Genomic DNA, 24,170 nt, shown 5'->3' with positions numbered 1-24,170 from the left:
TTATTAAATAGATTAAGTCATTAAGTTGATTTTCTAAACACCTTCAAAGTTTAAAACCTTCTATAGTTTCAACACAATTTCAATCTTTGTATTCTTCCTATTAACTTAGCACATCATGTCATATTTTTATAATTTTAATTTATAACTATAAATTCAAAAGCCTGACTTAAATTTCACATGTTATAGGTAATAATATCGTCCCTATTCTCATATATTGAATTAATAGGAATATAAAGGATGTTACACTTTAGTCATAAAACCATTAAAATGATGTAACATTCTCTCACTCATTTTAATATTTTTCTAATAAAGAAAAAAAATTGATCATTATGCATCATGAAGGTGACTCTCCATTGAACCTTCATTAGCAAGACTATCATCTCTACGATATAGTTAGTAATGGCCTCAGGCCTGAACTATAACTCCTTAAGAGAAATAAAGAATTATAGCTAACATATAATAACCCAAGTGTTCAAAATATGAACTTTATTAATTAACACACTACAACTTGTGTTGATCCTAGTGTTCATAAGTGTATTTACGAATAAGGCCAATTTTCATAAAAAGTGATCCCACTTTCACGTTCATATGCATAAAAACTTGTCGATGTTTTCCTATAACTGTTAAAATTTTATTAAGAGTTTTAGAAAACTCAACCCTCAAATATTCCGTAGTAACGAGTAAAATAGAGATTGCATTTTTATGGTCCACTTATGATTTATTTTTCCTTGAGCCAAGTTCTTCGGATCTCCACTTTCAGGTTGAGTATCCTCGTAAATGACACATGATTGTATGTATGAGCTTTAACCCTATCCTCCTCATTGTACTTCAACCTTTTTCTCATGTAAATACCTTCATTAATGGATCCAAAAGATTGTCAGTAGCATTATGTTTTCTCCTCGTAGGTATGAACTTACTATTATAATAATAGTTATTCACTCTATCAATAGTAGTAGTATGTTATCATAACTGAGGTTAGAAACTCCGAGTTACTCTATTCCCTGGCCTGAATCACATAAGGTGTATGCTTCTATCCTAGGCATCTCTAGACTTGATATAGCATAAACCAATGGCTATAAAAACCATAAAATACGATATTTAGAGGATAAAATTTCATACCTACGATTTAGATGTTCCTAAATTGATTCACATCCAATGAAGATACTATGAGCTTTATAGAACTTGTCTACCTTGCACTTCCACCCGATCTCTCCCTCTAAGGATCTTTTCTCTAAAATTTCAAAAAACTGAACTAGAAGCATGAAGCCCTAATCCTTAAGGAGGTTTAGCTTTCTTTGTGAGCTTAAGTGACTTAAGTCAAAATTGGGCTTGGGTCACCTAATCCAATCAACTTGAGTCATAATTAATTAATTAACCTTAACAGATTCTAATTAATTAACTAACTTAATATAAAAGGTCAGTTTATAAGATCTAGTGCAATATTATGTTTTTACCAAAACGCTTTATGCACACTTATGAATTACATACCCAAAATACCTTCAAAAGGTGTGTCACCATGAACTATGAGCTCAAGCAAAGACCACTTAGACCAGTAGAAAAATACTAACTTCCTTAAACCCAATTATGAAGTTGATTTAACACTCCACTAAAGAGAGTCAACTGCACTTTTGTTTTAAATTTAGACAAAACATCTAATACCTATAAGATGATGAAAGAAAATGTTTAATAGTGGGGTTAAACATAAACCATTGGAAGAAGTATGATGTTGTCTTCTTATACCTTGGTCAGGAGATAAACTTTTTTCATAACTCTTTTCATTCCTTCGCTATTAAACAAACCATGACTATGTTTAGGAGATAAACTTTTTTCATAGCTCTTTTCATTTGTTCGTTAATAAACAAACCATGTCACGGGAGGTTGGTAATTTGGACTTTAAGTGATATTTGTGTGATTCTTAATAATTTTTATAAATTATTTGAATAATAAGAACAAATATAAAAATTATTAGATTTTGAATTTGTGGAGATAAAGCACGACAAAACTCAAGGATTGAAGAAGTAAAGGTATATAACTTCATAAAATAAGAACAACAAAAATTATTAGATTTTGAATATGAGAGTGTAGAGTGTGAAAGACCTTACAAGAACAAAGGAGAAAAGTATGTGTAACTCTATAAAATAAAAACAAATATAAGGATTATTTTTATCTAAGAATAATAATTTTAAATTATAAATCTTTAAATTATTGTGAGAATTTTGAAAATATGGTTGATTATTATTTTATGTCAAATTATTAATTTCAAATATCTTATAATCATTATATAAAATAAAAACTAACACTATAATTATTTTTTATAAAGATAAAAGCATGTAATTATAATTTTTAGATATTTAAAAATTTTTAAAACACTTACTTAATAGGTAACTGCATTAAGTCATCAAATGAAAACCAAACATATTAATGTGATTCATGCATATATAGAAAAGATGAATATATAGAGGATCAATTTTTTTTTTCTTTGGTCCAAAATAGAAATATACTCAAATCTAATATCACAAAAAAAGGGAAAAATAATTTTAGTACAAAATATGGTGAAAATTGGAGTACATATTTAAACAACTCAAAAATAAATCAAGCTAATTGGTTTTGGTTAAATATAAATTTCAATATAATTGCATTGATGATTTAGCATATTTAGCTTGTTTCACATTTTCAACTAGTTGTATTGACTTGAATATTGTGTATATGATCAAAATGACTATGTTTGGTTCTTAGAAAGTATCAGAGAAAGAAAAAAAAATTAAATAAATGATTTTCTTATATTTGGTTTCAATATAAAAAATAAGAAAAAAATAAAATATAATTAAAATTAATTAGAAATTTATACATTTTTTAATTATTTAATCTTTATATAAAGGAAGAAAAATAAATGAAATGAGTTTGAAATAGTAGACAAAATAATTTATTGATTTTAATTTTTTATATTTTTTTTCACTTTTTGTTTGTACTTTTTCTTACTATTTTCTTTTCCTCACTCTTTCCCTTACATTTTCCTTCATATTTTTCGGGAACCAAATACATCTTTAATTTGAAATTATTTTGAATTTGCATTTTTAACATCTTTTTCAATCAAATAACCCTTGAATTAATCAAAATTTTAGCTGTTGTTAACATGACAAGATGACTTATGCTATTAAAAAAATAATGTTTTTAAAAGTTATAATTTGGATGGATTAGGTTAAATTTATTTGTATAACATAGAGATTAACAAACAAGATCAATTATGCTCTTACAAATAATATTTCTTAGAGTTATAATATGAATGGATTATGTTAAATTTATAATCAACTAGAATTCAATCAAAGTAAAAAACATTCAACCTCAATCTAACTTAATTTGATTTCTAAGCACTCAACCTAAGACTAATTTAATTTAATTTTTACAAATTTGGATTGAGTGAGGTTTGGGTTTGTATTGGTCAAATTTTAATGTGTGAAAATCAAATTGAATAAGCTTAAATTGAGTGACTTAATAGCTCAAAGTAAATTAAGTATGTTTGGTGAAATAACTTAATAACACGGTTTAAAGTAAAAAATAATTTTAAATAATATGTTAAAATAATTAACTTATTATTAAGTTCACAATTTTATTTTATCTCTTTATCGTCATTTGTCCTAATTACTTTCACCATCTCTTTTATTATTTCACGGTCTTTAATATTACTTGACTTCTTTTGTCTTAGTTATAACTTATGAAGATAAATATATCAATATCATGTTTTAGAATAAATTTTAAGTTAATTTTATTAAACAATCTTAATACTTAAAGTAATAAGTTTTAAGTCAACAATTTAAAGCATAATTTAATTTTAAATCAACTTTAGTTATTAAATAGTAAGTATTAAATTGAATACCTCATAATTTAAATAAAATAACACATTAAAATAACAAAAAATAGAATATTTATCCATCTTTTTAGCAAAATAAGATATCATATGACATAATCACAATTTAATTATTTTTTTAAACATATAAATAAATATTATTAAATAGAATAGTGCAACCTTATAAATAATATAAAATATTAAATTATGTGTCAGGAATTATTTGAAAATTTTCGGAGGAGGCCAACGGAAATTTTAAGAATGATCGATTGGGCCGTCATTAGTCAATTGTACGGGAGTCAGAGTCTTTGGTGGGCTTTGGTTGGGCCGTCATTAGGACCAGGCCAGACCATTCGGCTGTTGTTGCAGCCCTAGGTGGATCCTCGGTTAACCATTTTAATTCTCTAAAGCACCTGACCGCAACGGGAGGGCGCGTAACGGAGATGTTCACCTCCTCTTCCTCCTCTTCCTCCTCTGGAGTCTCACGGCCATGAGGCCCATGACACTCTCCTTCACGCTTTCTCATGGCCTTAACACTCAAAGCCAGTAATGGCTTCGTATCTCGCATCAGAGCCCTATTCAAACTGCAGGTTCATTTCTATTTCCCCATTCTCTTTCAGGCATTTCTTCGAACACTTCATCACATACTAACAAGGTCCCTTTTATTGTTCCCCCCCCACCTCTTCTTATGTATATATTCTACTTCCAGAGATTTAGCCACGCAATAGTCGACGGAGGACTACAACCTCAATTCCACCGAGATATGGGTTCGGATTCGAACTCAATCCCAGAACAATGTATGTTTTTAGAAACAATGATGTATTTACACGTACAAATAATTGGAACTTTCAATTTGGATGATGTTGATGATGACGGGGTGCTGATGTAGGTCAAATTGACATGTCGAAATGGAAAAAATTGGACTCAAGGACCTTCGGTATAACGCGGTCGATGATTTCATCGCCCTCATGGGTTGTCTTGAAACTTCTTCAGCGTGAAGGTGATGTTCTGTTATAATTTTGCTAACTATATGTTTTCACATGTGGTGGAAGGGCTTATTGTTTTGTAGTGAATTTTTGTTTGGTGCAATAATTCAGTTGGGTGGTCAATGCAAACAACCTTATGCAGTTATGAATTTTTGCAAATTTTAGTAAATTGTCTTTTAACAATTTGTTTATCTTTGAGCCAACCTGTTTTGTGCTAACCCCTCTTTAATTTGTACTGACTTGCAACTCAAACTAGAGAATTGGGAATATTGTAAATGGCTCATTTAACCTACCTAATTCCCTGCTATAGTACTCTTATTGTTAATAGCCATTACTTCCATGCCTGGTGGTACATGGGGGTACTCCTTATGGGGCAAGGCTATCTAAATCCAATGCAAATGTAACAACCAACTTCTTCCCATGTAGATATTGTTTGCTCGGGGTCCAACAAACCCTGACAACTTTAAAACACATTTCTATGGTTAAAAGGAGTCCAATACATATATAGTGTCAATTACTTCTTCCCTTCACCAATGTGAGACATCACAATCACCTCCTGTGTAGATAAAATGTTTTCATTGTGTCCCATGAGATTTCAAGGTCACTCAAACAAACAAATAGTGTCCCACATTGGGGTCAGAAATTGGTTTGTGATATCCCACATTGATTAGGGGAGAAGTTCCTAGCTCTACATATGTACTAGATTCCTCTTAATCATGTAGACGTGTTTTAAAGTTGTGACTATAAAGTTAATTAAACTTAAAGCGGATAATATTTACACGATTGTGGGCTAGTCGTTATAACACTCCTTAGTAGAGGTGATAGTCAATGGGTTTCTATTGTATGCTTAGGAAGGAGTTTCAATGGGAAACATGTAAAATAAAAAGTAGGAAAAGAAAAGACAAATAAGAAAGATAGGAAACCTTAGAATTTCATTAAGGCCTTTTAAGAGTCTTTATAGGAGTATTAGTTAGAAGAAAAACAATGAAGTTTCATCATTGTAAATTGCAAAGTGGGAAAAAAAAAGCTTAATATTATTGATCATCAATCATTAATCATGTTTTATATCAATAAGTCTTATTTATAGGTTTTGGAAAACTTTATGAATTGAATAAAACTAAGAAATGTAAACCAAACCTCACCTATCTAGTAGCTTATTAGGAATTTCTTCCCTTTCTTAAAACTATTAAATCTTCTAAAAAATTAAAAGAACGCAGGAACTTTTTTTTTTTTTTAGAATTATATATAATATGTAAAATTAAAAACTTAAAACCTCTTGTAGTAAGAGTTTCTAATAGAGAAGACACTCGAATCAAAATTTTAAAAACTTCTTTCAAGGAGAAATCTAAAACTTTCCAAATTTTGAATAAAACTCAAATGCCAACTCCTAATTAATTATGGCACTAGAGAACTTTAAGACTGTAAAATTACCTAAATAACTCTTGTCAAACTAATTTATGATTTCTTTATTTCATTTCATTTTTTTCCTGAGTAGATTTTGGAGATTCATCCTCATGAATGGAAACGTGTTTCACTATCTCTGTGTGCCGATATCATTTTTATTTGGTTGCACTTGAATGCTCTGTTATTCATATAAGAGAAGGTTTCCTTTTTTAACCAATCTATACCATGCAGGATTTGAAGCCTACCTGGTAGGTGGGTGTGTGAGAGACTTAATCCTGAATAAAACACCTAAAGATTTTGATGTGATCACCACAGCTAAACTTAAACAGGTCTTGTGGCATTGTTTAGGTTCTTCAGAACTTCATCAGTAATCTAGTGTTTGCACCATAAGGTTTAGGTAGTTATGCTGATTGTATATTAATAATTTACAGATCAAGAAGAGATTTCGCCGTGCTCAGATTGTTGGACGGCGGTTTCCTATATGCAGAGTGCATGTTAAAGGTTCTGTAATTGAGGTTGGTTGGTGCATTTACTCGGCATATTAAAACCTTCTATGATTTCCTTTTTTACTGTAAACTACTGGTATGAATACTCCTCCATCTTGCATATAATATTGTATCTTGTCTTCCTTACAGAATTGTATCATTTTCTGTATCAGGTATCCAGCTTTGAAACAGTGGCAAAGCATGGTGAAGAAAAAGAAAAAGTTAGTTTCTCCCAAATGCCAAGTGGTTGTGATGAAAGTGACTTCAATCGCTGGAGGAACTGTATGCATCGAGATTTCACAATTAACAGGTCCTATTTTCTTAAAAGGAAAATGTGAATGCATATGTGGTTCATGTGGTTGAGGTTTATATTATAAATGATGTGCTTTGTTTATAAAACGTAGCATATTTCTATCAGTTAACAATAAAATTAGGTATTTCTCTTTTTTATCTGAATTTTATGAGCTTAGTTGGATTCAATCTAACTCATTGATGTCTATCTATTAAATTGTGGAAGCAGTTTATTCTTTGATCCTTTTGTGAATAAAATCTATGATTACGCTAATGGAATGAAGGATTTGAGGTCCTTAAAGGTGATTCTTTATTACCTTTTGTTAATAAAATCTTGTATTCAGCTTGTTATAATTTGCTCCAATTTGTCTGATTTGAAGTTGCAAACATCTTTATTTTGGTCTGCTCTCAGCTACGGACATTAATCCCCGCACAGTTGTCATTCAAAGAGGACTGCGGTAGGTGTCTCCATCCTCTAGATATAAATTCATTAATATCATGACTCATGACATTCGTAGTTGTTAGCACAATATTTTTTCAAACTAAGCCTAATTGGACATTTTAATGCTAACTCTATCATGTAGCTAGAATGTTGCGGGGTTTAAGAATTGCAGCTCGTCTAGGCCTGTCATTTTCAAGGGAAACTGAGACTGCAATACGAAGCCTTGCTTCATCTGTTAAGAGTTTGGACAAGGTACTTCTACAGGAGTCTAGTGAGACTACTGTGCTTCCTGGATATTTAATGATTTTTGAGTATTTTGCTTTTTCATTGTATGTTATCTTTGTCTGTTTTCTGCTGTAGAACATGCATTACTACCAAAATCGTTAGTCTTATACATGACACAGTGGGTGTGCTGTATGATATCCAATGCATCATATGGTATATTGGGTTGTTTGACCTATTTGATTGGGCCAATAGGGCAGATAACCTGATGTTTAAATGGAATTCTCTGTACAGTCTCTTAACAATATGGTATTTATTTGTCTGTTCAGTCCAGGATAATGTTGGAGTTAAACTATATGCTGTCTTATGGATCCGCTAAGCCTTCTCTCTGTTTACTTTGGAGATTCAACCTGCTTGACATTCTGCTTCCATTTCATGTAGGTAGATTTTCATATTCCTGCTTTCTGTGTTTCTGCACATGCGTTTAGTTATAACACAAACTTATACTTAAATTGTCTTTTTGATTGCAGGGAGCATACCTTGCTCAACAGGCCACTGAACCATCTGCACAGCATTCCATGATGTTTATGGTAAGCTCCAGTCTGCAGTGTATCATTTTTTCATAAATGATTAACATGCTGCTAAGGCATGATAAGCAGTGAGGAATTTGGATTTGGTAATTTTTAACCTTGGAGTTTGAATCAAGGAGTTAGAAATGCTTGTGTGATTAACAACACTGAGTACTGAATTTTGAGAGAACCCATGTTTCTTATGAAAAGCTGAGAGTTATGATGTCTTTCAAAGTCTTGGAATAAAAAAAAATGTATGAATCTTTGTATTCATGTAATTCACGAATGATTTGGAAAATGTTTAATCTTATAGGATAAATTTTCCTAGTAAAATTTTGGAAATAATTTTGAATTCTGGAGTAACTGAGAGTTTTACCAGATTTGGTTTGTTAAAGGAATTCAAGAGTTGTAATGAAACAAAAGCTTTTAGAAGCATGTTATACAACTTCATTTTGTGATGATGACATATAGACCCTTTGGTATGTGTATGCAAACTACTTACATGTGGTCTCTAGACTTCTACTAGTTCCATGCTTAATCCAATTGTAAATATGTTCAACATGTCAATTTATGTTAGTTTGAATATCATTTTTTTATTAGTAAACCCCTTTTTGTCAATTCATTGCCTTCTAAATACATTTATTTATTTTTCATGTGCAGAAATTATTCTTCAATTTGGATAAATTGGTTACTTGTGATCGACCTTGTGATTGCAGTCTATGGTAAGCCAAATGTTACCGAGCCTGATGCTATTTTCCTTCTTAACTTTATTCCTTCAGTAACATCAACATTATGAATTTTCTTATTGTTCACTCCATAAAGATTGCTTGTATTATTTTCTTTTCCTTTTCTGTTTGTTATCCCTTATCTTCAATAAAAATCTCATTCTCTTCTCATGGTTTCAAAATACCCTTAAGCCACATTCACTATGCTGAATTAGTGGTCTGGATAGGATACATGCATCCAGGATATTTTATCTCCAATGGGATATAAAATATGATATCCTATGCTAATGTTTTACTATAATTGGAATAAAAGCGCAGAATGGAAAATATATCTCATTCTGCTGTTTGGTATTTGGGAAAAAAGAAGCATGAGATTCATTTATGGATTATTCCACAACTTAATTTCTTCTGTGTAACTTATAATTTCTTCGTTATATCACTAATAATTAATTTATTAAGGAGCCCCTATCATCGTAACCTATTCACTAGTTTCTAAGTCTTTGAATCTCCCCCTACTTTAAGCCATATATGTTCAAACTTGAAGGGTGCTTTACCCCTCCTCATCCTTCTTCCATCTAAAAGGATGTGAATTTTTAGCCACATCACGCAGGATCACAACCATAAGGAAAAGATCAATTATTAAAAGAAATGGAGGCAGAGGGAGAAAGGGTGATTGGAGGTAGAGGTTGGTTTGTAATTGACTCGAAATCTTTCAAAACTTTGGTTGAGACTTTCAAAGGAAAGATCTCTGGTGTAGTCACTGAGAAGGGACAAAGATTCTCGATGTGGATTAGACTTAGAGAAAGGGGTCTTTCTTTTCACCTAGAAAGGATGGAGGCTTGATGTCAGAAAGTGAACTTGAAGGTTTTCATCAAGTCTTGGATTGAGGGTGGGAGAAGCTATAGTTTAAACTTTGTAGTAATGAGGTGGGATGGTTTCTCTTGTGCTCAGTATTTTCAGTGGAAGCAAAAAGGTTTGATTTGATCTTTCCCAAAGGTAAGGGGCTGCCTGGGGGGTGGGGGGTTGGGGTGTTTGTTCAATGTTAGCTCCTTTTAGAGGAATGAGTCTTTGGGGCCTAAAGAACTTGTTTTCTTTGCTAAGGTGGTGGGTGCACCTCGGAGAGCAGTGAGTGATACCATGTGGCTGCAATTTGGGGGGTTTAAACTCTTTCAACAAATTGTAGTACCTCAATTGGTGTTTGGTAGGGCGGTGGGGTGCCATTGTTTGGTCCATGTTGATTTTATTGGTCTTCCCCTTGATTTTCCATATCCTCAATGATTGGATCACAAACCAAAGATGATTAGCAATATAAGTCCTTTGTAATCTTTCCCTTAAATTTTGTTCTTAATGTAGCATGCAATAGAGAGCTTACAAACCAAGAAGAACAAAAAGAAAAACAAAAGCAAAAAACGGAATTAAAAAAAGTAAAATGAAAAATGGAGAATCGGTAAAAAGAATTTCACCAATCTTGTGATGTGGATCACAAGGGCTAATCCTTATAAATTTTTTTGCCTCCATTACCTTAGAACCATCCTTGACAATTGTGCCATTTTTTGATTGATGGATTTTGGTCGTTTGTCGTATCAAAACAAAATTTATAACCTAATTCAATTATGTTAAGGTAACTTTTACTTGATCAAAAACAGTTTTTAGCAAAAGTTACGGTAGTATAGCGGTTTTGGGTGTCATTCATTAGGATGCATTATTTCTGTTAATTAAAGCTTGAATGGTGAGAAAAGAAATGAATGTGATCAAATGAAAATAAATTGACAATTTATGATAAAAATAAAAATAACAATGATTTCAAATTGGGAAGAACAATTCAAAGTAAAACAATTAAATTTTGAAACAAAATTAATAGGGAAACGAAACTCTTAGAGTTAATATTTTCTAGAAAACAATCTCTATGGTGAATAGGTGTTGAGATCTATTCTTTATCAAGTTAGATTGAAAATCTAAATTCTCATCCAAGTTTAGATTTAATTTTTCTTCAAATTAGGTGATTTAATCCAAAAGATCAATTTAAACCATAGATTCAATTCATCTTAAATCTTCTTCCAATGATTCACATAATGCAACTAGTCAATCTCATTAAATCTAGGTTTAAGAATTTAATGAGTCTATCTAGTTTGCATTGTAGTACTCATTCAAGACAATTTGAAGAGAAAAATTCCCAAAATTTAATCAATCAATCAATTAGATCAAATTAGGTTTGCAAATCAAGCTTTATTTCTCTAATTCACCATAGATCTTGCCTCTAGATCCTCATTCCTCCAAGAAAAATGAAATTTAGTCACTCATGCTTGGAGATTTGGTCTCACAAGGCATGTTTGGTTAGTGAGAAAATGTGAGAAAATGAAAGAAAATAAAAATTTCTATTGAGAGAGAGAGAGTCTCTAGAAAATTCCAAAGTCCAAAAGTAAAAAAAACCTCAAATGAGAGTTTCAAATTCCTATTTATAGGAATGTTACATAAATAGACACTTGACATCATCTTAGGGGTCTTTCTTAATCTTCCAAATTAAAAAATCTGGAATTTGGCACCAAAAACACATTTTTGCATGAGATTTGGCCATTTCGCATGGTGGTGCGAAATTCCAAAGTGAGTGGCAGCAGCAAGTGGAAATGCTTTTTGGACCATTTCACAGCTTCATGCGAAATTTTGCATGGTGGTGTGAATTCCTTTTTTCAAGCTATTGCAGATTCTCCTTCTCTGGTCCAATTCACACGGTTGTGGGAAATTTCACATGGTTATGAAATTTCCAATTCTTTCTTTTTCATCACTTTTCATTCTCATTTCTTCCATGATCAATTAAATTCATCAGTTACGCCTTAAAATCATTTCACAACTCATAGAAGATGGTTAGTAATCATTGCAAGAACTACAATATGTCAATTGGGTATTTTAGGTATAATTACTACTTAAAATATGTGAAATTCATGAGAATTTTAATATAAAATGTTCCTTTTGAGTAGTAATCATGAGGTGATTTCTTGGACGAGGTCCTTCTTTTACCTACTTTAAAGGAGTGGACTAGGTATTGTTGGAAACTAAGAGGGAACTTTCGCCTATCTTTGATGGGAGATTCTTTAATTTTATTTGAATTTGAGGTTGCGGGGAAGTGAAAAGGGTTTTGCAAGAAGATTTGTTTGTTTTTAAGTAGAAAAATATGATGCTTGATAGATGGGTCCCAAAGGTTGGTTACTTCAGGGAAGGTGTTTAGGCAAAAAATGCTTGGTTGAGATTAGGTCTCCCGCTTTTCCTTTGGGACAAATGTTTCTTCAAACAAGTGGGTGATGTATGTGGGGGCTTTTTAAGGGTGGGTGAGGAGATTACAGGGGGAGGGGGGAATCTATAGGGGGTCTTTTCTCTAGATGACGAATCTTTGGTGGCAGAATCGGTTCGATTCCAAGGTATGATGAACCCCTCTTCTTCCTTCTTAGGATGCAAATCTCCTTCTCAATTTTCTCCTTTTGTGGGTTTGGAATATGACGAAAGACTATTTGAGGATTTGATTTATTGGGGGGACATGAAGAGGACTGTCAATGAGTCTTTGTTTGTGAAAGAGGAAGTAAGGGGTGGCCCCCTTAAAATGATTTTGATGGATGGCTTGTCGATGGATTTCTAGCAAATTGTGTGAATATTGAAAATGGAGTTAGGGCAGGGGTGGAGGAAGAGAGGCTTGATCTAGTCAAGGGGTGTGCTTTAGAGAGTCCATTGTGGGATTCCATTTTCACGAAGGGAAGTTTTAGCAAGTTGGCCTCTTTTATTAAATTTGTGGAGCTTCTAGTAGATGGTTTTGAAGAGGAAATCTTTGTACTTTTGAGAAGATTGGAGCTTAGAAAGAAAGGGAAGACTTCGAGGCAGGGGTTAAAAAAAATATTTATGTTGAATCCAAGTCTGAGAGGGAACTTTGTAAGTTGGAATGCTTTGTTAACGATAATTCTGACTCGATTAATGGGAGAAGAGAGGGAAAAGGGTAATTGGGAATTAGCCAGAGTGTGTCAATAAAGCTCTACATTCTTTTGTGGAATGTTAAAGGGATTAATGAGGGGGATAAACATAGAATTATTAAGTCTCTCATTCACTCATATTTGGCAGACCTTGTTTGTCTTCAAGAAGCAAAGGTTCAACCAATGTTAGCCCATTTGGTGAGAAGGTTGGGTGTGAGCAGGTGCTTCGAATGGGGGGTAGTGGAAGCTAGGGGTTAAGTAGGGGGGGTTGGTTTTCTAGGATAACCAAGCATTGGAGCTTATTGAGATGGAAGTAGGAGCATTTTCTGTTTCCTGTAGATTTAAAAACTATGAGGATAACTTGGTTTGGATGTACACAGGGGTCTATGGTCCAGTCTTAAATGAGGAGCGGGGAAATTTCTCGAATGAATTGAGTGATATTAGATGTCTTGAGAGCGATCCATGGTGTGTAGAAGGGGATTTCAATGGTGTGAGATTCCCAAGGGAAAGGAGGAATAGCCAAAGTAACTCAACTTCTATAAGGCGCTTTTAAGAGGTTATTGAGGATCTGGAGGTAAAAGACCTTCCTTTAACTGGAGGATCTTTTACTTGGTGTGGTGGGTTAAATAATAGGCTAGCTACTAGGTTGGATTGTTTTCTTGTTTTTAAAGATTGAGAGAATTAGTTCAGAGGCTTGTTCCAAAGCATTCTACCCAAATTAGTCTTATACCATGCGCCTATTCTGCATGATGGTGGAGGGATAAAGAAAGGAAAAATACCTTTCAGATTTGAAAACATGTGGTTGACAGTGAAAGGTCTCAAAGAGCTGATCTGAAACTGGTAGGATGGTTATAGTGTATAGGGTTTGGTTAGTCACATTTTTGGCGGTTAAGCTTAAAGATTTGAAGTGGAATCTCAAAGTTTGGAATAAGGTGGTCTTTAGTAACATCTCTACTCAGAAGCTAGTTGCCTTCTCGCAGTTAGATTATTGATGAGGGCTTTATTTTACTGGGTGAATTAGTGTCAAAAGTGATTATGTTTGCTGCTTATTAAATTATGATTATTCAAAATCCACTGGATTACATATTTTTTGTTTTGATGCTCTCTTTCATTGCTTGAGGGTGGTATCCATATTCCCAAACATGTGTAATTGTGAAATGAAATTTTTTCCTATTTAAAAGGGCTGCAAACATCATTGTAGGATGGTGGGGCTCTAAAACACTGTTGAGATATTAATGCCATCATGAATTCGTGCCAAACTCCTGTCAGGGATACAAAATAAATGGAAATGCTGATTGATGTCTTTTTGGAAAATTATCTTGAATTCTCTTGCATAAGTTTAAGAACACTACAGAGCTTTACAAAGTTGTCTAAGCATTAAACATTTCTTGAAATTCGCTCCAGTCTTTCCCTAGCTGCTAGCATCAGAAGGTTTCCATGCCTTGCAAATCATTTTTAGCATGCCTAGAAATATTCACACCCCATTCATATCGCATAAATTCATTTGTTGTAGAAGACTTTCAATTTGATGAATACTATGTAGATCTACCGGTTCAAGATAGTTGTTTGCCCTCTGGGGCTCTCTCAACATCTCGCGTCCTTCTCTGTTTTTTACACTTATGTACATCTTATATTTTCTTGTTTAATATCCCACGGCAGTTTTTAGTTGCTAGGTGTGGGAAACACAAACTGTGTTCTGTAACTGGGAAGACAACTTGGTATGGTAGTCCATCCTAAATTTTCTATTACACTTGTAATTTAATAACAGTCTGGAATAGTTTGGGAAGGAATATATAAACGTTTGTTTATGGATCCATATGTTTTCAAGTCTTTCTGATACTGATTCTCTGTTTGAGATGCGGCTTTCTGATTATATGTCTATTTGTATGGAATAGGGTTGGACTGTTGGCATTTCACATGGCATTAGTAAACAAACCCCAAGATGCTTCTGTAGTTTGGACTTTATCTTCTGTTCTATATCATGGGAAGTGGACAGAAGGTGTTAAATTTGCAAGAAAACATGCTCTAGCGCCAATTAGTTTCTCACCTGAGATTTTAGTGGAATGTGATTCTAAATCAGATGAAGAACTAGCAGAAAGAGTTTCTGAGTTGGCATCACTTGTGCAAGATTGTGCAATTTCTTCGACTAAAACGGGTGACCTTTCTGCATCAATGTCCGACTACCCTGACTACCCATGCTCCGGTTTGGTAAGTATTGATTTGGTGTTAAGTCTAGATTGTTAATAAGCTCCTATTTGCTGTGCTTAAGAACCAAACAGTAGATAAGCTGGAGTTTAGGTTAACCTATAAGTTGTCTGAACCTGCCATTTGTATGGCACTTCTAAGTTGACATTTGACCACTGAATGCTGCTATCTTTTCTGCGGACATGATATTCTTTTGTCCTGACTGCTTTATTTTTCTTTTGAGCGAGGCCTACAAGGAAAATGCTAAGGATCATGTTATAATGCCTCCAGTCTCATCCAGAGTGGTCAACCACCTTATATCTAGGTTACATGCCAAACATGAGATACTACTTAGGAGAAGCTGGCATCTTGTTTGCATTTAATTGAGAGTTGATTTGTCATCATGTAGATGCATGCAAACATATAGTTCATGTTAACACACTCTTGTCCAAGTTTTATGTCCACTTATTTTACATGCATATACTTTGTCCTACTTGCTGGGCTGTATAAGCAATAGCTTATTTCTCATCCCCAGAGCCATATGACAAATGTATGCTCATGCATGTGTTGGGAGAGTGCATGAGTGTGAGATGATCTTAGAGGAGAGCAAATATCCAACTGGCTCTGAATCTTTTCTATTAAAATGGATCTGGGATGTTAATTTATAGAATCTTGTACCATCACTGTTTCTAGTGGGGATCTAGCTATCAGTGTGGGTGAATAATCCACATGGCTGTTGAAGAAAACATACATGTTGACATCTGTGCTACTACATACTATTCGGATTGCGGCTGATATGGTTGAAAAATGTGGTTCTTCAGGTATTTGTACAGAAGAGGATGGCAGAACGTGTTGCTCATATTTTTAATGTGCTGGTGAATGGTATTGAATCTTATAAGGAGGGAAGGGAGAGTCCTGAGATTGACTATTACTTGCTCGGAAAGGGAGATCTGAGAGAGACTAGATTTGTTCTTGGCAAAGTTATTATGGACACAATGAGCAGTGGGCTTGTCCAGATGGGAACAGAGGTTCTTGAGGAGAAAAATCAGCTGCACATGTCTTATAATGAACAGAAGCCAGAGGCACTCGAACAGGATTGCCATCCCATTCTTTATGAGGTGGTAAAACATCTGGTGGTTGCTAAGGAGGATAAAAAACGCAGTCTATCATCATTTAATCCTGAACTACAGCAAGAGAGGGGAAAGAAGCAGAAGTTGGTTGACATAGAGTTCGATCCTTTAGAGCAGGAGATTGCTAAGGAGAAGCAGAAAGAAAAGAATAACAAACACCAGGAGATAGCAAAAAAGCAGGAGATGGCTGAGAATGAGCAGCACCAGGAAATGGCCAAGAAGCATTTGAAAATGGTAGGGAAGGAGAATCTCCAAAAATCAGCTAAAAGGCAGGATAAAGTAGCTAAGAACAGTCATTTACCACAACAGAAGTTGGCTAGAAAGCAAAATGAGCAGCACAAGCTAGAAGAAGCAGTTAATCAGAAACCTAGTCGACCGTCATTATCCAGTCTCTTCAAGTGAATGTATCTTTCTGCTGTAAATTACTACCCAGTTACTTGGTTAGCATCACAGTGAAACTGACCTTTGACAATAACAGGTAAATTTCATCTCTCTGTGTGGCTCTCTCTTCCCCCAATTAGGCCACATGACTCAATCTTCTTTCTTCTCCCATACAGGTCTACCACAAAGGGGCATGTCATCTTCCCCACTTCATCTCTCAATTACTGTGAACATTCTGCCCATTCTGATGGTTCCATCACATGGAAAGTTCCGGGTAATAATAGTAGTAGTCTTCAGTTCAAAGGCCATAGCAGATTGAAATAAATAGATTTGTGGTTATGTTTTGGAAAGTCTGTCAGTGAATGTCAGATATGACAGGGCCCGTCAAATGCTAAATACTGATTCTAAAATGCCCTTCAGATTGGAGGCTTCAGCATTGCATTGCCTCTTGTTTTCCTATTATTATTAAACTCTCAGGAAAGGAAATGGAAACGGAAAAGAAAGGAAATGAATCACAACGGAACCAAAAAAGAGAGAGGGGGGGGGGGGGGGGGGGGGGGGGGGGGGTGTGGTGTGGGGGTGTGGGGGGCGCTTGGCCCATTGGTGTGACCTTAAAAGGCCTCTGCTGGCACTGATTTAGAAGTTCCCTTTTGTTCTTACTAGGCTTGCCCCCACCAGTGGTCCCCTGTATGAATAATGGAAGGGCCTGGCTCCTCCCCACTTGTGATTATTTCCAAAGTTAAAAAATGGTAAAGGTACACCTCATTGTTTGATCAGTCAAATTCTAGCTACCAAGAACAAATACTTTGGCCAGGTAATAGAATTTGAGAAGTAAAATTATTGAACTGAACTGATACACTGTGATTTGGAGCCACCAAATTAATGGGCATGTCCTAAAGCTACTCATATGAGATGTTTATTGATTCACTGAAAATAATCAAATGTTTGAAAGCAATGAAAGCTTATTTATTTTTCTAGACTTCCCCAGCATCTTTTCTTGCGCCTGAATTTCTGGTCACTTCGCCAGAACACCAAACCCAAAGTCTCCAGTAATATAACATAAATAAATACAAAAAATTAATTAAATAAAAGATACAATAAAATTAAAAATAAAATAAAATAAAAATGCTTCTAGAAGCCTAAAAAAATCTGAAAATTTAAATTTAATTAAATATATTAAGTGTTGTTTGGATATATCTTTTTATCTTTTACTTTTTAAAGTAAAAATATAATAACTTTCATACAAAAATAGAAATTTCATACACTCATATAAAAAAAATAATCTTAAAATAGGAATCTAAATTTATTAAATATGAATTTCAAATTATTATCTAAAAATAATTAGTATTATATATATATGTTTTGTCAAAGTTTTATCTTCAAAATGTTATTTTTTAATAATATAGATATTACATTTAATCATCCTAAATGTTATTTTACGAATAAATGTATGAAATTTGAATTTTTTAAAAGATTCTTATTTTGTGATTATTTTTATATAAGGATATGAAAACTCACTTTTATATTTTACATTTAAAAATAATTTTAAAATGAAAAATAGAAAATATATGCAAATATTTTTATAAAAGGTTCATGAAATGTATATCTTTTAACCAACCAAGAGATATCAAATAGATACTGAATTTCAATCTCCCTTTTTTTCTTTTACTAGTTCGTGACTGGATATTAATATTTTTTTTTAAAAATAAAAAATAAAATTAAGATTTAAATCAAAATTTGGCATTTTCTTAATATTTATTTTTAACGGTAAAAATATTTATATATCATATCTGTTGGATAAAAACATTGATAATAATGGATCTTTTATTTTTTTGTTTTTACAACGGATATATCTAACTGTAGAATTTTCCTAGAAAGTTTAACAGTAAAAAAAGCCGGATATAAAAAATAAATGAAAATCCAAATAACTTAGAAAACAAGAAGCATGACAGTCATGTGACCGTTAGGATAGACAAAAGTCATTCATACAACACACCTTAGGCAACAGATAAATTTCTAGCCGTTGCATTTGAAAATATATATATTTTAAGACAAACCCTATTGTCTCTGTCCAAACCCACTGTCCATTCTACCTTTACTTTCTGTTCTCTAGAGGGAGTCTAGATTGTATTATCTAGACTCAAAGCCCTCCTTCCACCCTTGATCTTCATCTCTTTAGCTGGTATTCTTCTTTTGAGTAAGGAAAAAATGTGCATTCCAGAGAACAGTCCAGTTTCTGGTTTGGTTGAACCCACAGTCCTTCAAGGTAATTGAATCTGGGTTTGATTGAGTTGGAATTCGTCTGGCTTTGGATTGTTTTTGAGGTTTGGGTTGTTTTGGTTTTTTCCTTACAGAAATGGGCAACAAAAAAGTTGTGCTTGAGACGAGACAGAATCGAAGAGCTTTAAGCGTGATTAGTGAGAATGTTGTGAGAGGTGGTGTTAGCAAGAGAGGCTTGTTAGAGTAAATAATTCTCTCTTCACCTTTTTGAGATTTTCTCTCTCTTGTTTTTTTTTTCTTTTAGTATGGTTTTCTTGTGTTCGGAGATTAAATTTGTTGGATGTTCGATGTTGACGCAGAAAACAAGCGATTTGTGAAAAGAGGATACACGCTCCAGTGCAGCGTCGACCAGTTACAAGGTTTGAATGTAACCCATTTCACTTTTCATGGTGTCCGAGTGGGTGTCTGGGGAACTTGAAAATTTTGAATTTTGAACAGTTCATAGTTTGATGGAGAAAGAAAAAAAAGTAAAAATATACTACCCCTTAGCTGAGCCTGATGCAGCTGCTTAGATGTGTTGAGGTCTAACTTCTAAGCCAAATACAACACAAATCCATCAAACCCTTAGTCTTGTTTTGTTGTTTTCTCTCATTTTCCTCGGTTTCCTCGGCAGCCAAATGGGATTTCAGTGGATTTATTTGTATTTTTTTTATGACATTTTATGTTCTAATGGGTCTCCTTTGATTTCATTTTGCTGCTACCTTTTAGGAGGTTTGCTGCACAATTGGCGAGCAGGCAGCACTCTAACATTGTGGTACAGCTTTTAGCTCTCTGAGAGTCAATTTTCCCTCTTATTTATACACAATGGGGCTAACATTTTCTCGTCTTATAATGATGTTAGCAGGAACCTAAGAAACCCGAGTTATTATCCATATGGACTCCTGGTCAATCAGAAGATTGCGAAATTGAAGATATGGAGGAGCACAAGGCAGCTCCAGATCATCCAGTACCCATGTTGGTGGAACAAACAGAAACCAAGATCGATGAGATGAATCAAGTGGTATATCTCTCTCCCACTAGAAACTACTCAATAATGCATCAAATAGAAAACCCATGAAGGAATGGCTGAAATATTTGCAGGAGGAGGTGGAAATGGAGGACATAGATGGGGAGCCTATCATGGATATTGATGGCCCAGATGCCAGGAATCCACTTGCAGTTGCTGAGTATGTTGAAGAGCTGTATGCCTACTACAGAAGGATGGAGGTAGCTCAAAACTCAATCTCATTATATAGTTTCAGATTATAGCCTTTGATTCTGGGTGACCAAGGTTGATATTAGGGTGTAGGGCAAGGATTTTTTTGACCTTTAGTTCTTTTGTTACAAAATTTAAACCCTAATGCAACTTGCACTTTGGATCCATTAATACATTCAGGTTAAATTTCCTCAGAACTCCACAGATCTTCTGAATATAAGCTATTGTAATTTTGAGCATCAATTCACATTGGGTTTGATGTCTAAACAACACTGATTTTATGCAGAGCTCTAGCTGTGTCTCTCCGGACTATATGGCTCAACAATTTGACATTAACCATAAGATGAGGGCTATACTGATCGACTGGCTTATCGAGGTATATACAAATTTACTAAGTGGAGAAATGAGATATTGTCAGATCCAAGGGGGGCACTAATTGATGTATTTGAACCAAACAGGTGCATGATAAATTTGAACTCATGGAAGAGACATTGTTTCTTACTGTCAATCTCGTAGACAGATTTCTAGCTCAGCAGACGGTGGCAAGAAAGAAGCTTCAATTAGTTGGTCTGGTTGCTATGCTCTTAGCGTGCAAATATGAGGAGGTTTCTGTTCCAGTTGTTGCTGATTTAATAATTATTTCAGACAAAGCTTACACAAGGAAGGAGTTTCTTGAAATGGTACTCTTTTACTCTACTGCCATTAGGCTGGTGGTGGTTTGTTAGTGCGCTCTACTGCCATCATTCTCCTCTTTTTGTCAAATGAATAAAAACCCTTTTCTTAAAATAAATCTGCAGGAGCGATTGATGCTCAACACATTGCAATTCAACATGTCAGTCCCGACGCCGTACGTTTTCATGAAGAGGTTCCTCAAGGCTGCTCAATCAGACAAGAAGGTTGGTTCTGGTTCTCGTTCTGGTTCTGTTTATTTAATGAATCAACCAACATAGATTGGCTTACTGAGATTCTGTATTTAAATTTAAACCATGACCCAGATGGAGCTACTATCATTCTTCTTGATGGATGTTTGCCTGGTGGAGTATGAGATGCTGAAGTTCCCACCATCTCTGTTAGCTGCTGCTTCCATCTACACTGCTCAGTGTACTCTCTATGGTTTTAAGCAATGGGACAAGACTTGTGAGCACTACACCAGCTACACTGAAGATCAGCTCCTGTAAAGTCTTTTTCCTCCTCCCTCCTTGCTCTCCTTTTCTGTTCAGTAATATCTGGAAAAAGTACTGATGGGGGGGTGTTGTTTTTTTGCCTTGATGGTGCAGGGAATGCTCTAGACTGATTGTTAATTTGCACCAAAATGTGGGATCAGGGAAACTAACTGCAGCTCAGAGGAAGTACTGTACATCAAAGTTGGGTTATACATCAAAATGTGAACCGGCTCATTTCCTACTGGGGACACAACAACAACAATAGGGCTATGTGTGTGTGTGTATGTATAGTTACTAATTCTCAGTGACTTATACAATTGGGGTTCAATGGTGGGGGGAAGGGTGGGTGGCTAACAAATAACAACCCAACAACTTGGGTTGCCCTGGAATGTTATTTTTATTTGTTTATTTTATTTAAAATGTGGTGCAGCAGATGTTGGACAATAATTCAATGAATAAATACCAATTTTCTGAATAATTCCACCTGTTAGGGTGTGCTCCATTTTGTCTGAATCTATTTAATCCAAAGGGGAAAAATTCAACTTTAATTTTTTGTACTTGGGAAAATTCTATTTGAATACTAAAAGCTATAGCTTGGTTGCCAAGAAAGAGAGGAAGGAAAAAGTACTAACAAAAAAATGGAAAGCCACTTTGAACTTTTGACCTCAATTTTAACCTTTTTAACCTTTATACTATAGCTTGTATTAATGATATTTTTAGGACACCTAGAATTTGCCTATTTTTAAACAAGAAAATTTGGATATTTGAAATTATTTTTAAAAATAAAAAACTATTTTTTGATAATATATTTTAATTTTTTTCTTCTTTAGAGACTATTTAAAATAAAAATAGTATGAGTTTGGAAAATAATCCGAAATAAAGGGCAGATAAAAATGATTTTTAAAATATATAAAAAATTAAAAGAATTCTAAAAATAGATTTTTGCTCTAAAAAAAATATATATATTAAAAATTATTCCTAAACAGCCCTTACCTTCATAGCGCTCCACTATATATAGTACACCCATGGGTCCAGCCATCTTCACGCCAAAAACCCCTCCTCGCTCTTTCTTCTCTCTCGCTCAACACTCTCCCAGTAACCATGGCAACGGCCACCTCGCCAAATTCTCTTCTTCTCCAAAACCCTAATCGTTCAACAACCATACATTTCCGCAAAAACCCTAATCCGGCACGCGTTAATGTCTTCAATCTCAGCCCTAGTCGTCGTAATAAGTCTATCTCCATCACCTGCTCCACAGCCCAAGTCGAACGCCCACCCTCCAACGCCCAATCCTTGGATCGGGTCTTCAATTTTGCGGCCGGCCCGGCAACGTTGCCGGAGAACGTGTTGATGAAGGCCGAGTCGGAGCTCTACAACTGGCGCGGATCGGGCATGAGCGTCATGGAAATGAGCCACAGGGGTAAAGAATTCATGTCCATAATCCAAAAGGCGGAATCGGATCTGAGGGCTCTGTTGAATATTCCGGAGGAGTACGCTGTTTTGTTCTTGCAAGGCGGTGCCACCAGCCAATTCGCCGCCATCCCGTTGAATCTATGCAAACCCGATGATCCGGTGGATTATGTGGTTACTGGGTCATGGGGGGACAAAGCTTTCAAGGAGGCGCAGAAGTTCTGCAAGCCCAGCGTGATCTGGTCTGGGAAGTCTGAGAAGTATACGAAGATTCCATCTTTTGATGGGTTAGAGCAGAACCCAGATGCTAAGTATTTGCATATTTGCGCCAATGAAACGATTCACGGAGTTGAATTCAAGGACTACCCGACCCCCAAAAACAACGATCGTCTTCTTATTGCGGATATGTCTTCAAATTTCTGCTCAAAGCCTGTGGATGTGTCCAAGTTTGGGTTGATTTATGCCGGAGCTCAGAAGAATGTGGGTCCATCCGGGGTCACAATTGTGATTGTCAGGAAAGATTTGATTGGGAATGCACAAGAAATCACTCCAATCATGTTCGATTACAAGATCCATGTTGAGAACAATTCACTTTATAACACCCCTCCTTGTTACGGGATTTATATGTGTGGATTGGTGTTTGAAGATCTGTTGGCACAGGGAGGTTTGAAGGAGGTTGAGAAGAAGAACATAAAGAAGGCCCAGATTCTGTATGATGCCATAGATGAGAGCAATGGGTTCTACAGATGCCCAGTTGAGAAATCAGTGAGGTCGCTGATGAATGTTCCATTTACCTTGGAGAAGTCAGATTTGGAAGCCGAGTTTGTGAAGGAGGCTGCAAAAGAGAAGATGGTACAGCTGAAGGGGCACAGATCAGTGGGAGGAATGCGGGCATCCATATACAATGCCATGCCTTTGGCCGGTGTTGAGAAGTTGGTTGCTTTCATGAAGGATTTCCAGGCAAGGCATGCTTGATCCTGAAACGATAATAAATAAAAGTTGAGATCAATGCACTCAAAAACTACTAGAGTTTGTAGGGATTTTTGTCCTTGTTTTGTCCCTTTTGTTTTTATCCATGTGGGTAGGTGTGGTGTCTGGGATTTCATTTACCCACATTCACTCACTATGCGTTGTATCCTAAATCCAGTGATATAGATTTCTGTATCCATATCATTGAGAAAGCAATATTTTTCACTTTTAATTTTTCTAGCTCTCACAATTTGGATGGGTTCATTGGGCTGTGAAGCCTCTTTATTTGTGAAAGTAGAGCACTTTTTATGACTTGAATCTCTCTGCTGCTGTCTACACCTGCTTTGGATAATAACAAGTTTGTCCCAGTTCTCAGTGATTTCAAGTTCCAAACATTTATTTGAGAGATATTCTTTCGACCGGACAACTCTGTCGTCGGTGGGTTGAATCCACGGCGAGATTGGGAGTTGCTTATATGAGTTATTTCAGCAACCTACACATCACAGACCAACCCCCGCCCTGACCCACTACCACCAA

The 24,170-nt window shown here is 34.9% G+C and overlaps 3 protein-coding genes across 5 annotated transcripts; all 3 read left to right on the top strand.

Moving 5' to 3' along the window:
- Positions 1–4,219: 4,219 nt before the first annotated feature.
- LOC104879172 (uncharacterized) lies at positions 4,220–17,052 on the top strand. 3 transcript variants are annotated; one of them, XR_009465564.1, is made up of 15 exons: positions 4,220–4,434; positions 4,554–4,641; positions 4,734–4,844; positions 6,466–6,563; positions 6,666–6,749; positions 6,893–7,029; positions 7,240–7,312; positions 7,423–7,468; positions 7,595–7,704; positions 8,004–8,111; positions 8,205–8,264; positions 8,904–8,965; positions 14,817–15,129; positions 15,927–16,713; positions 16,793–17,052. XR_009465564.1 is itself a non-coding variant. In XM_059736497.1 (14 exons), exons 1-14 carry the CDS (start codon positions 4,369–4,371, stop codon positions 16,635–16,637), a joined length of 2,067 nt encoding a protein of 688 aa, XP_059592480.1. In that variant the 5' UTR covers positions 4,239–4,368; the 3' UTR covers positions 16,638–16,729. The 3 variants fall into 3 exon arrangements, 1 of the variants encoding a protein (XP_059592480.1); XR_009465565.1 differs by lacking the exon at positions 7,240–7,312 and having other exon boundaries at positions 4,239–4,434; positions 7,391–7,468; positions 7,599–7,704; XM_059736497.1 differs by lacking the exon at positions 16,793–17,052 and having other exon boundaries at positions 4,239–4,434; positions 15,927–16,729.
- Positions 17,053–18,676: 1,624 nt separating this feature from the next.
- LOC132253657 (G2/mitotic-specific cyclin-2-like) lies at positions 18,677–21,732 on the top strand. The gene is made up of 11 exons (XM_059736496.1): positions 18,677–18,882; positions 18,971–19,079; positions 19,196–19,255; positions 19,605–19,650; positions 19,741–19,896; positions 19,977–20,102; positions 20,378–20,467; positions 20,550–20,771; positions 20,889–20,987; positions 21,087–21,265; positions 21,369–21,732. Exons 1-11 carry the CDS (start codon positions 18,825–18,827, stop codon positions 21,517–21,519), a joined length of 1,296 nt encoding a protein of 431 aa, XP_059592479.1. The 5' UTR covers positions 18,677–18,824; the 3' UTR covers positions 21,520–21,732.
- A 534-nt stretch (positions 21,733–22,266) lies between these two features.
- LOC100854216 (phosphoserine aminotransferase 2, chloroplastic) lies at positions 22,267–23,865 on the top strand. The gene has a single exon (XM_003635621.4). The coding sequence runs from the start codon at positions 22,356–22,358 to the stop codon at positions 23,637–23,639; it is 1,284 nt and encodes a 427-aa protein (XP_003635669.1). The 5' UTR covers positions 22,267–22,355; the 3' UTR covers positions 23,640–23,865.
- Positions 23,866–24,170: the final 305 nt, after the last annotated feature.

Source organism: Vitis vinifera, chromosome 4 (assembly GCF_030704535.1).
Source record: "Vitis vinifera cultivar Pinot Noir 40024 chromosome 4, ASM3070453v1".
Lineage (NCBI taxonomy): Eukaryota > Viridiplantae > Streptophyta > Magnoliopsida > Vitales > Vitaceae > Vitis > Vitis vinifera.
The sequence above is the reverse complement of the archived record's forward strand: the minus strand, read 5'-3'. Positions and strand labels throughout refer to the sequence as shown.

Coding starts and splice junctions, on each gene's coding strand:
- LOC104879172 (XM_059736497.1), top strand. CDS start 4,369: ATGGCCTTAACACTCAAAGCCAGTAATGGCTTCGTATCTCGCATCAGA. Junction 8,112..8,204: donor ACATTCTGCTTCCATTTCAT/GTAGGTAGATTT, acceptor TTTTGATTGCAG/GGAGCATACCTTGCTCAACA. Junction 8,265..8,903: donor AGCATTCCATGATGTTTATG/GTAAGCTCCAGT, acceptor TTTCATGTGCAG/AAATTATTCTTCAATTTGGA.
- LOC132253657 (XM_059736496.1), top strand. CDS start 18,825: ATGTGCATTCCAGAGAACAGTCCAGTTTCTGGTTTGGTTGAACCCACA. Junction 19,256..19,604: donor CAGCGTCGACCAGTTACAAG/GTTTGAATGTAA, acceptor GCTACCTTTTAG/GAGGTTTGCTGCACAATTGG. Junction 21,266..21,368: donor TACACTGAAGATCAGCTCCT/GTAAAGTCTTTT, acceptor TTGATGGTGCAG/GGAATGCTCTAGACTGATTG.
- LOC100854216 (XM_003635621.4), top strand. CDS start 22,356: ATGGCAACGGCCACCTCGCCAAATTCTCTTCTTCTCCAAAACCCTAAT.